Source organism: Macrosteles quadrilineatus, unplaced genomic scaffold (genome assembly GCF_028750875.1).
Source record: "Macrosteles quadrilineatus isolate MER2022 unplaced genomic scaffold, UCM_ALF_1.0 Scaffold_8__2_contigs__length_117827958, whole genome shotgun sequence".
NCBI lineage: Eukaryota > Metazoa > Arthropoda > Insecta > Hemiptera > Cicadellidae > Macrosteles > Macrosteles quadrilineatus.
In genome coordinates, this window is record NW_026542601.1 from 89784297 (window position 1) to 89797251 (window position 12955).

The window sequence follows — 12955 nt, forward strand, 5'->3', positions numbered from 1 at the left end:
GATACTAGTGTGCACTCTAAACTCTTATGTTATTCATAGTGTGATGGAAATTTAATTTGAAAATATTTAAATGTAACTTAATATGTGTAAAAGAAAATAAGTATTGCCCAGCATAACATATAAAAACTGAAAGAGTTAGTGTGTATTTGAATCAAACAGATTTGTAACACATGTGTTAAGTAATTTATTGGTTTCAATTTGCCTTAATGGCAATCACAAATTTTATAATGGCTTACAGTAATTAATTAATATGGAAATAAAGTTAGAACCAATGATGCTTACAATCAATTAGTGGAAAAATATTGTCTAAATGTGAACATATTGATATTTTGTTTGTTATTTTCAAACAACTAAGTAAAAGTATTGTTTTTCTAAAGAATTTACAAGTAACCACAAACTGACACAACTTTTCTTTCTAAGATTGTCCTGAATCGACTACCATACAATGTACATGTTAAGGTAAAAAGATACAGCAAAGTCTTCAAAGAGAAAACATGGGCCCATTAATCAATTACAATACGGTACAAAATAATTTAAATCTATAACAACAACCTAACAAACTTATAAACAATTCTTTGCTCAGAACTCTAACAAAATATATATTGGACCATTTATGCGCATGCGCAATCAACTTTTTAATGTTTAAAGTTTGTAGGACATAATTCTAATTAACATAGATGTTGTAGTAAGACAATCACACATTACTTTCTAAATCATACAATGTATCTTTTCACTGCATGTCAACACTCATAAGATCATCATCGGCTAAGTCACCCCACACGTCCTGTTGTCCATCAGACTTTGAACTAGTAGCAGCAACTGGGGTCGCTGAAAACAAAAATTAGAAACAAAATTAAGAGTTTCTAACAACCACAAACAACTTTAAAGTACAGAAAATACTGAATGGAGAATGGAACAAAATAGGGAACTAAAGTCGGGACCACGAAAGTTTGCAGTTAAGGGAGGAGCCTATTTACCACGTGACTTCGAAGGAGCCAATGAGGACAGTGCGGTGTTGCCAAATCTAATAATACCAGCTTTTTTGAAAATATAGTTTAGTTGTTAATTAGTGTCGTCAATGATGAGGGCGATATGACAACGTTGCACTAGCCTTGTCTTGTGATTGGCTGCCGCCAACTGCAAACTTTCGTGGTCCCGACTATAGGGATCTGTTTCAAGCAACTGATATGGTTGATTTTTTTGTCTTGAAATATAATCTTGGATAAGTTTTTTTTTTTCATTTGCAAAGCTGAAGTTATTGAAGTCCAGCTTCACTCATATTTTGAAAACTGGACAATGCACTAGGGGAAATCATTGACTTAGTAATTGAGTCTGAAACTCTCAAATCTCTGAACCAATACATTGCATTTTTGCATGTATGCTGCATGCAAAGAAACAGTCACTATTACAAATTATGGAGTTTAGGGGTATGAGTATGCCCTCTTCTGGATACTCATTTAAAATATTACCTGTAATGGCTGTAATCTCTTTCTTCCGTACACCAGCCTTTCCGCTCTTCACATTTTGACTATCCTCAAAGTACTGGTTGGGATGGTTGATCAGCCGCTCTGGAGGTTGTCCGTGGGTCAGTTCAAAGTACTTGGTGCAGGCCAGCTGGTAATGTCCTCTGTTGATCAGGTCAACTGTCTCTTGGACATCTGTTTCATGATAAATTGTTAATTGTAAACAAACCCACATTACTTTATTGCTGTAACAAGAGAGTAAATATCCTTCAAAATACAAGGTTTAAAACTTTTACAAGAAAATAGCCTAATGACAACTCTTCCTATCTCCTGCAATTGTCAATAAATTGGTATTTGATTTGAAAATGAACCATTTGGTTATTTACATTTAGGTAAAAACCAGATATTGCAGGAATTTTAATTTAACCACGTTTTGATCTAAAACAACTGGTTAAAACTATTGATTTACGATCCAGAATCAAAATCACTTTAAAAGAATAGTAATTTCTGGTGAAAGGCAAAACAAAATCAATATTGCACCGACGGCGGCAGTCCAAATATTCATTGCAATTCTAGTCTTAGTTTTTACTTTGTGTGGCCATTTGTTGTAAACATAACTCTCTAAAGGTTTGTGCATCACCACCTTGCGCATCAATAATAGACACACAGAAATTAATCTACCTGACTCATTTTGGCTGTTTTTAAGATGTAACAATAACCCCAAACTTTATCCATATATTGTCATGGTACAGGCAAAACTATATTTTATAATTATAGTTATCTGTTGTAATGTAGTGGTAAACCAACCTGCAGCGGGTACGTTGCTTTGGTTAAGTTGCAGGCGGATTGTAGACACATCATTGTGTTTGAATGGACAACCGTGCTGATCACCTGTCGTCACGCTGGCATTGATAATCTTCATACAGCTATGAGGCGTGTAGTTCGTCCTCTTACCCTCCTTGCCGTAACTGTGCCTCAGAAGGTAGGCAACACCGCCTTTTTCAAACTGTAAAAGTGTAAACATATTTTAAAAACATTTAATAGTAAACCCAATATTATCTGCACCTGCCTGAACGATACTAGTGTAATTGTAGTTTTGTGCTGCTATAAATGGAGCGAGAATTGGTTGCAGCAAGAAAAAGCGATAGAAAAGTTACACTACATGATAGTTTGTGCCAAGAGCAAAACCTGTAACCTAAAGTTAACTTGATAATTCTGATGATTCGGAAGCCAATTAACCAGCAAGATTTTACAACTTTATCACAAAAATTTTTGTTACTGATGTACCTGGTTTAAACTAGTTTAAATCCTTATCAGTGCCCTTTTCCTCTTTGAGATAAACAAGTGATAGGTATGATCAATTTTTTTTTAAATGACTAGGTACCATATATAATATATATACAGGGTTAGTAAAAAGTGTGGAGACCCCCTGTTATTTTTTTAACCGCCCATACTAGAAAAACTAAACTCGGCACACCTTTATGACATGTTATGAAGTACTTTTTGGGCATAACCGTCACTTGGTGTACATCCCCAAAATGGGGGATTTTTGGGAAACTAAAAAATTTCAAATACAAAGACCCATCGAGTGACCCCTCATTTTGAAGGTCCTGGTAAAAGAAAACCAAAAACGCAAACTAGAGGTCTTCATCTCAATCCAGTAAAAAATGGCAGCCAATTAAAATTCTCAGAAGTTCAATTTAACTTACAGCTTACCAGGTCTGGAGACCTGCTGCAAATTTTGTAGCGCCTCTAACTAGGTAAAATAAACTCCACACACCTTTTTGGCATGTTATGAAGTACTTTTTAAGCCTAATAGCCACATGCTTACCAAACTCAAAATGGGGGATTTTGGGGGAAACTTAAAAGTTTTAAATGATAAGCCCCATTGAGTGACCCCTCATTTTGAAGGTCCTGGTAAACGAAAACTAACAACGCAAACTAGAGGTTTCTATCTCAATGCAGTAAAAAATAGAAGCTGATTGAAATCTTTAGAAATTGGAAATCTTATCTTACTAATATTATAAATGTGAAAGTTTGTGTGTTTGTTTGTTTGTTAGAAGTTCAATCACGCATAAACTACTGGACGGATTGGGCTGAAATTTGGCATGATGATAGCTCACATTCCCGATTAACATATAGGCATATTCTTATCTCAAAAATCCTTTTGGGCTCCGCCCCAGTGGCTTTATAGTTCCCCATGTTAACCTTATGAGTATTCGTATTTGAAGAGAATTAAAGAATTTAGTCAGCTGGTTCAACTAAAAAGTGTGTTCTATTGTATGCAAAAGCTTAAAAAGTTATAAGATTTGCCAACAGGGTGCAGCACAATCTTTGTAACATTTATGAAAACAGCTATTTTGAACTCAGTTATGTTTATATTTTTAATTTCATGAATCATGAATCATTTGTGATATTTTGCGAATGTTAATAATTTATTTTTCTATATTGTTTAGGTGAAGTGGTAGAACTATATGGCTATGGTAGATGTTTACTAACAAATAGTAGGCAGGCGTGGCTATAGTATACTGTACTGTAAATTTAAAGAAGCAAATTTTATCAAACTGTGTCCTCCCCCATTGCAAATGCAAAGCTTGAGTAGGGAATTGCAATAAGCATTCAAACTTATATTCCAACCCCGTACGAAGGACGGTTACTCTGCTAGTAACTTATATTTTATATTCAATTAGCTGCCATATTTCACTGTGTTAAGATAGAGACCTATAGTTTGCGTTGTTACTTTTCTTTTATTATGACCTTCAGAATGAGCGGTCACTCGATGGGTCTTTGTATTTGAAATGTTTTAGTTTCCCCCAAAATCCCCCATCTTGGGGATGAACGCCAAGTGCCAGTTATGCCTAAAAAGTACTTCATAACATGCCATAAAGGTGTGCCGAGTTTAGTTTTTCTAGTATGGGCTGTTAAAAAAATAACAGGGGGTCTCCACACTTTTTACTATCCCTGTATATATATATAATATAAAGACATGTTTTATGTAAAACCCAATGTTTCAAAATATTTTCTTAGGATATTCAAGCCGTGGATATGTGGTGTTTTACTAGATTACATTCACACCCTGACAGACAATACACCAGAGTGTGTATTAGATTTTTTTTTTAAGTGAAGGTTAAGTATTGAACGAATGAGACGACTGTTATTAAGATCAGTGGGGTTTCCAGCCAGAACCATTTATTAAAAATCCAAGGACAGATGGGTCCAGTTTTGAAGTATTTAAGATTTTCTAGCTTTGCACAGTACCAAACTGGCGACCTTCTAATTACAAGGCAAGTATTATATAAACTCAGCTACCCAGCTATCTACACCCTGGCAGGGGAACGGGGAACTGTAACCGTTTAGCTACCAACAATCTGAAAGTCACCTTTTCCGGTTCCACTTTGGCCCACTCCTCGCGCCACATGGTGGTGATGTCTTCCAACGTGACTCCAATACCTTTGAGGAACATAGCGTACTGTAGCCGACCGTGATGACGCAACTTGTGATCCTGGCGCAGTCTGTAGTGCAACTGCCGCATACAAAGTGGGAAGCTCTGCCTCGCAAGCTAAAAATACAACAAATTTTAACTGATTTAGTTTTAGTATGTAAAAAAATTATGACTTCCTCGGTCACTGTACAAACTAGCGTAACAGACATAAAGACTGGAAAAGATGTGTTGTAGGCTGTAGCACCACACGTATAATAACCCCAAGTAAGCTTTATTATTGGAAGCTTGTTGGATTGAATCAATCATTTAACGTTGAATAATTTCATACTCACAGAATCAATACACTCTATTGGAACTTTGTCTCCAGATTTCCTGGTTGAATAGTCTTCACCAATGTATGCATGAGGGAGGGACTTCAAATATCTAAAGATTCTGTCTTGGTCTTCCCCAGTAGCTTCCATGGATGGAAGTAGTCGTGCAGTCCTCTGTAAAATATATAATGGCATTATTTTACTTACGAGATTCAAAGAATTTGGTAAATAATACATTCTGTTCACTGTTAAAAACTGCAAACCTGAGTTATCACTGGTTAACAATCAAACTAATGGTAAAACAGCCCTGAACCAGCTAATCCTCCAGTATAGGAACTATGATATTTTATAGGAAAAATCACAAAAGTTGCAATAACTTTTGAACCGTAATTTTTACAGCATTGGGGGTCGCACTATTTTATTTAGAACTATAAAGACCATAACATACCACTAATTTTAATCAAAACCGGTTCTTTTAAAATTCAATTTTCTGTTATTTTATGGAAAAACTAAATAGGTTACAATAATTTTTTAACCGAATGGAGTCATACCATTTTCACAATTCAAAGGGCTAATATAACATAGGCCCTACTAAATGAAATTTTTATCAAAATTGTTCGGGCCATTTTTGAGAAAATGGGATTTTTCCGCTATTTGATGAGTTTATATAAGTAAAATCATCATTAAAAATGAAAATGAAAGAAAAACGCCTGGGAGATACCATGAATTAATAGTATTAATACTGTACCTACATACCAAATTTCATCTAAGTCGGACTACTGGTGTGGTCTGTAGCTCTGTACACATCCACACATATACAGACAGACACACACATACATACATACATACATACACACAAGAACAGATTTAGGTTATTACATACAAATATTAGATTTAGGTCTTTAAGGTTAAGACTTCTCAAACACTGCAAATATTTATTTACTTACCGATAACTCGTTTGAAAGCCTGTTTCTAACCATAGTAAGTATAACTGAAATAATCTCGTTGTTTGTGATGTAAGCATATCCCAAGTGTAAGAACACTTTGCGACTTCTCACCAAGTCCAATACTGTAGTGAAAGACACCTTGTAGTAATCCAATGAACTGGAAATCACCCCGTACGACATCTCAACAATTTGACTCAAATCTTCAGACGGTATCTGAAAAAGAAAGTTATTTCATTACAAAGGGGCATATTTAAATGGGATTTTTTACATAGCGGGACCACGCTGTCTAGAATCAGACTGACTAAGCAACAAGTGGGTCTCTTATTATGGCACTTTTTTAACAATTGCGGGTCTCTTATTATGGCACTTAACAAATGTGGTGCGTACACATACTCTACTCACTCTGTGTTAATTAAGTTAATCACTTTATCAAGAAAATTATGTACTTTGTTATTTTAAGCTTAACATAAATGCAGGATGGGTAATAAGAGTAGGGTGGGATAACAATGTTGCTTTGTTACTGACACAAATCAGCTGTTTCTTTTTAGCCAAGACCATTTATTAAAACCAATGATCAAGGACAGCTGAATCCTGTTTCAAACCATCAAAAGCTACAGTAGTGTCTTTTTTATTGATCTGCGGACATTGTGGTTAATAGACTCGACTCAGCTACTGAGTTGATCACGTAAGTTTCAATATAAACACGCTTAGCATTCACCGCTTATTTGATTCCCAGTTAAAAACAAACTAGACCTGCAAAAACTGCAAATTTAGAACTGCTGTGCAAAACTAGATCCTGTTTCAAATCTCTGGAGGTAAAAGATAGTAGACACGATGGCACTAAGAGTATGGAAATACCTAATAGCAAATTTATTATCCTAAACACTACATTTATAACAGCATTTATTTGTTTTTTATTTTTGGAAACGTTTCCTAGCAGAACACAACAGTTTATTGATGATGCTACTACTTTTAAGTATTGAGTAAACTTTGAGCCGATTTAAGTTTAACAAAATAGTAGGCTATATGATACATTTACTAAAGAAGAACAACATATTTTAAACTTAAGTTAATTTGTGCACTGAATTCTTATACTATCAACAAGTTTAACAGACTTACTGGTTTGTAGTTGAGATTGTTAATCCGAATAAATTCTGCTTTCCCTTCATTTGACAAATTAAGCCATCTCAACTTAAATAAATCCAACTCCCTACTGATGAACCATCTTTTCAACTCCTCAGTGCGACAGAAAGCGAGACGAAGTACAAAGTGTGAAATATGGTCAGCTTTCCTCGCTGAGTAGTCTGGCTCTTTAGAAGTACCATGGCTTGTAATCTAAAAGAATCACAGAAATGTCAATTTTTTTAAATGTGATTGTACAGATTTAGTATCCATAAAGATTTTAATAGAAACTACAGTAGAAAACCCATCATCCGAATCACTTTTAACCAAAACACCGATTACCCGAATCGGCCTAAGAAAATAAAAACAGCGAAGCATGTCTTAGATAAAGAAAGAGAAAGTAATTGAGGAAGGGTGGCAAAGGATTCTAGATTGAGGCGATTGACTACTACAATATAAAACTACAAGAACACTACCCCCTACAGTGTGATTTACAGTATTTGAATCCTGGACGGGACTGGTGTCTGACACGTTTCTAATAAAGCAATGGCAAGAAGTGCTACTAGATAACATATTTTAAATGTATAGTATAAATGTTCTAAATGTACCGATATATTTGTATCTAGGCTATATTAGGTCTTAGTTTGAATTAATTTTAAGTGTTATGGTATAACCTAAAAAAAATATGCTTTAGTTACCATTATCACATCTTCAATGCTAAAAAACAATCTTCCTTTTTAACAGGTATTTTTGTTATCAGGTACGACCCCTCCCTTTTTTTTGGTAAATAGAGGTTCTACTGTACACCCTTACAGAATAACGTTTTAGAGACCTGATTTATGATGTACCTAATCAAAGAATTGTACTATTTAGGCTTGGGCAGTCTTCACTGAGATTTTAGTGTTGTTAGTCTTGTCATTATGTCTTTATTAGCTGTTTACTTTTCAGTTCATCTGTAGCGTTTCCAGTCAGGGTAACCACAGAACTACTGGAAAAAAATCTACTCATTTTTCTCAGTTTCCCAACAGCAAAACCTGGGGAGTTTTTCAGCCCAACTTGGGTTGAGTCGAGCCAAGCGTTTGGGAAGCTGTGTGATCAATAATTGACAAATTCATTGCGACTGTGAGTGATGATCACACTTTAGCCATAATCATGCCAAGATGATGATTTCGCCGTGATTGCTGATGTTTTTGACCATAGATGTTTTGCTGATGTTTTGTATTTTCCTGTGACCATAGAAGATACTCACAACCATGCGGAGACTGCTGAAGATGTTCTCGACTTTTACTGCGACCGCAGACAATGATATCGATTTCACCTTGACCGTGAAAGGTGTTTAAATGATTTTGCAAAGATCATGGAAGTTTTTTATGATTTCGCTGTGACCTCGGAATATGTAGGTACATAATTCTTCAGATACGATAGAATATGTTCTCAATTTTGCTGTTACCCAGAAGTTGTTGGAATCATTTTGCTGTAACCTTGGAAGATGTTCGAACAATGTCTTAACAGTGGGGGTTTTCATGCGCTACTGAAGTTTTGAGCGTTCAAACAAGCAGTTCATAGCTGGGTGTTTAACATTTCTAAACTCGTCTTAAAATCCATATTAGCCTATAACAAAAATCCAGGCACTAACATAAGATTTTTTTTTCGGTTTTAAATTTCTGAATTCTCGCATAATTCCCGGATTTCTTTGCCTGTGACCCCCCAGTGTTAACACTAATAATTTGTATAACAAGTTGGATAAGGCTTACAGATCATTTTGTAAATCTAGTTATACTCAGACTCTGGCACTAGCACGTCTGACACTTAGTAGTGATACTAAATATTCATCAGTAAGGTACTGTTCATTCAAAGGTTCCAGCTAACCCCTTGCTTTACTTAACAAGCTCCAAGCACAGTCCTGAGGTGCCCAAATGGTTGTGCTAATAATGAAAGTTTTAAAGAATACACCAACCTCTTAGAAAAAACATGATTATGGCTTGGTAAAACCTGTTGATAACATTTTATCATCGCAATCAAGTCTCACTAATGTCCTAAATTGTCACCTTTTTTAAACATTAGTAATTTACTTATTTATGGCCTTATAAGTTAAAAATGTATTGCATAAAACTACTAATTTTCAGCCAACACCCTTAATTTAGTATTATGAAATAAAAATTTTCATTTACCAATTTGTGAAAGAATTTAAGTCCAGGGTGTTTCTTGATTTCATCAGCAACTGCTTTCTTCCACTCATCTGAGTTTTTTGCCAATCCTCGGGAACTTACTTGCTCTATGATTCGCAGAACTGTAAAGTAGTCTGAGTTAATATTAAAATGGAGACTAAAATGTAAACTAATAATGTATATTTTTATTACACATATTTAAAATCTCCCTGGAAATTTTTTTTATTACAATTTTATTTACAACCTGTTCAGTTTTTTTTTAACATTCAGCAAATACAATATTACGCTACAATATTACAATATTACAATATTAGCTATTAATAAAACGTTAGTTAGTCTTTGTCCATCGACAGATCTAACTTAAAAATATTTCTATGAAAAAATAATTAAGTAAATAAACAAGAGAAAATTAATTTGTAATACCAGTTTTTTTGATCACTTAAAAACAGATTGCTGACTGTTATATAACTGTTATTGTTTGACAAAGTATAGAAATTATGTAGTGACATTAGTATGTGTTTGATTATGAAGTTTTGGTCAACTCTGTATGTTCAAAAACCTCTCTCCAGAGATCAGGTACCTACATATTTTAAGTAACCTAACTGGTTCAAATATTCAATTCATATTTGAAGCTATTTTACTTGATCATAAGTTTTGAGCTTCATAACTTGTAGCTTGAGAGGGAGGGAGGCATGGGTTCAGTTTCATAAAAACTGGTATACCAATTGATGTAGTCAGCACTGAACGTGATAAGGCCCAGCGCACACGGTGTAAGTGTTTTGCAACTTCTGTTGTAAACCATTTGCGTCTGAAACCAGTTTGCAACTGAAACAAAGCTTTGGTCCGCACATGGTGTGACTGTTTTACAATCAGTTGCGTCTATCGTGCAATCAGTGGAGTGTTAATATAAGTGCTCAGTTAAAGTGTTGTTTTAAGGCCTTAAGTGCGCTTATTATGTCAGACTCGGGCAAAGAAGATGTTATTAGCTATTATCAATAACGAAGACAGCGAAGAGTAAGTTACAGAGAGAGCATTGGGTTCACCCTTATTTGAGTAAGAATGTGAATTCTAGTTTGTAGCAGCTAGGGAGCTGTCACAGTCGGATAGGAAATTTGAATCTTTTTCAAATTTGAAATGAGAAAGCTTCAAGCTGAATTCTTGATCATTCATTTTACGATCGACACTATACGGTCGTCAAAATACCACCAAAACACCACGTGGTCTCGTGCAACTAAAGTCTGCAACACAACTGCAACTGCACGGTTGTATAGAACTGGTTTCAAACTGTTTTTGATATCGTGAACAACTAGGTAGTCGTTTCGTGTGCGCCTCCCCACTGCAATACATTGCCGAGGTCAAAAAACGGCTGTTGTTTAACTTAAAGCAGCCACATCGTGTGCCCTGGGCCTTAACTGAACTGACGGATGTGACTTTTTTTGGGAAGGCAAGTTGCTTGTCAAACAGTTCTTTTATTGAATACAAGGGCCTGCTGGGTAGGCTCTGGCAAAGAGTGTATTTGAATTGCTTTGGGTTTAGAGCTCGGATATTTGTTGGTAGCGTGTTGAGTAGTTTTATCGCTATTAAGGGGTATGACTTAAGTGTGTGACAAGGCCGACAACGAGATAGTTCAAGGTCACAAGGAATGTGCAAGCTTGAAAAAATGCATGAACCTAAAATTAAATTGTATAACTTGATCACAATTTAAGCTTGGGTAAGGTACTTAGGGTCTACATGGTAATTTTACATGTTTTAAGTTATTAAGTAGGCTAGTCGAATCTATATGTAGGCTACAGGAAGTGGGAAAAACATCTTTGATCTATAAGCAGCTTTGAGTCTAGGCTAGGTCTTTGTTAAGGGATGTGAACATAGGCCTACCTGTCAGTCTAGAAACCGCAAGTTCCTGAAATTCTGAAAGAGAAATATCATTGATAGGTGGTACAATGTACATTTGAAGATCGTGTGGGTATAATTCAGCCAAAGCTCCTTGTTCAGGTGTAAGCACGACTCTCCTTCTGCTAAAATCCATGATTTAGGCTACTAATATCACAAGGCCTCCTTGAATTATTTTAAAGAACGCGATAAAATCTATTGATTTACTATGAGACCCTACGCATATATATTATGTTATTTACATTGTATCACTTCACAAAACAAATGTAAGCTATTTCAAGCAGAACCGTATTGACGAAGACATAGGTAAGGCTAAATTTATAGAAGCAAAGCAGAATAGCAGATTAGCAGAAAGCAGAAGTAGCAAGTAGAGTCAATATTCACCAGGCTGAAGTTAGCTGTCGAGCATCTGACGAATGCTAGGTCATAAAACTGTCAGGAGGGAACAATAGGAACACTCGCTTCAACTTACAACAGACCAGTGCTTGGTCCTGGTTCTGTCCATGGTTCAGTCTTAGTGTGAGTAGACTGGTGATAATATTGACCCGAAAAATGTTTGTCTTACAATAACTTAAACAGACTTATTGGAAAAGTTATTAATAACTAGCCTATTCAGTACAAAAGTCATAGACAAACACTTAATTTTAATGTACAAGACTTCGGAGTTTCGTGAAAAATTCTAATGCCAGATCAACTGGACTAGCTGCTTTCACTTTACCATTTTACACTTTTAAATCTATCAGTTTCGATTTGTTGATATGTGACTATCACACAATTAGATATATCAGTGTTTACTACTGATATATATTATCAAAACTCTTGACACTTTCCAGGAAGTTGATTTATCAAGCGTTGAAAATAGGTTTTAGCCGGCGATACGTCATGTGCGGGTCTCGGGATCTGCGAGTTAAAAAGTTGTCATTTTCGATTTGTTATTACGTAAGAAAAAACAATGGTACCAATATGTGACTATCACACAATTGTAGATATCAGTGTTTACTACTGATATATATAATCAAAACTCTTGACACTTTCCAGAAAATTGATTTGTCAAGCGTCGAAAATTAGGTTTTGGCTCGTAATCCGACATGTGCGGGTCTCGGGATCTGCGAGTTAAAAAGTTGTCATTTTCGATTTGTTATTACGTAAGAACAAACAATGGTACCAATATGTGACTATCACACAATTGTAGATATCAGTGTTTACTACTGATATATATTATCAAAACTCTTGACACTTTCCAGGAAGTTGATTTATCAATCGTTGAAAATAGGTTTTAGCCGGCGATACGGCATGTGCGGGTCTCGGGATCTGCGAGTTAAAAAGTTGCCATTTTCGATTTGTTATTACGTAAGAACAAACAATGGTACCAATATGTGACTATCACACAATTGGAGATATCAGTGTTTACTACTGATATATATTATCAAAACTCTTGACACTTTCCAGAAAATTGATTTGTCAAGCGTTGAAAATTAGGTTTTGGCTCGTGATCCGACATGTGCGGGTCTCGGGAGCTGCGAGTTAAAAAGTTGTCATTTCCGATTTGTTATTACGTAAGAAAAAACAATGGTACCAATATGTGACTATCACACAATTGTAGATATCAGTG

General features: G+C 35.4%; 1 protein-coding gene across 1 annotated transcript; it reads right to left on the reverse strand.

The window, feature by feature from the left end:
* Positions 1-66: 66 nt before the first annotated feature.
* Positions 67-11671, reverse strand: LOC129000892 (DNA primase large subunit-like). Its single transcript, XM_054427967.1, has 9 exons — positions 11329-11671; positions 9457-9575; positions 7283-7498; positions 6164-6376; positions 5238-5390; positions 4843-5022; positions 2271-2469; positions 1470-1658; positions 67-828 (listed from the first exon to the last, which is right to left on the reverse strand). Exons 1-9 carry the CDS (start codon positions 11477-11479, stop codon positions 731-733), a joined length of 1518 nt encoding a protein of 505 aa, XP_054283942.1. The 5' UTR covers positions 11480-11671; the 3' UTR covers positions 67-730.
* Between the last annotated feature and the right edge of the window lie 1284 nt (positions 11672-12955).

What these genes read in the sequence shown, in the direction of transcription:
- LOC129000892 (XM_054427967.1), bottom strand. Translation starts at nt 11,479, where the DNA reads ATGGATTTTAGCAGAAGGAGAGTCGTGCTTACACCTGAACAAGGAGCT. An exon ending in TTAAATTCTTTCACAAATTG is followed by an intron (nt 7,499 to 9,456) that starts GTAAATGAAAAT and finishes TGATTCTTTTAG; the next exon opens with ATTACAAGCCATGGTACTTC. An exon ending in AGAGATTACAGCCATTACAG is followed by an intron (nt 829 to 1,469) that starts GTAATATTTTAA and finishes TTTTGTTTTCAG; the next exon opens with CGACCCCAGTTGCTGCTACT.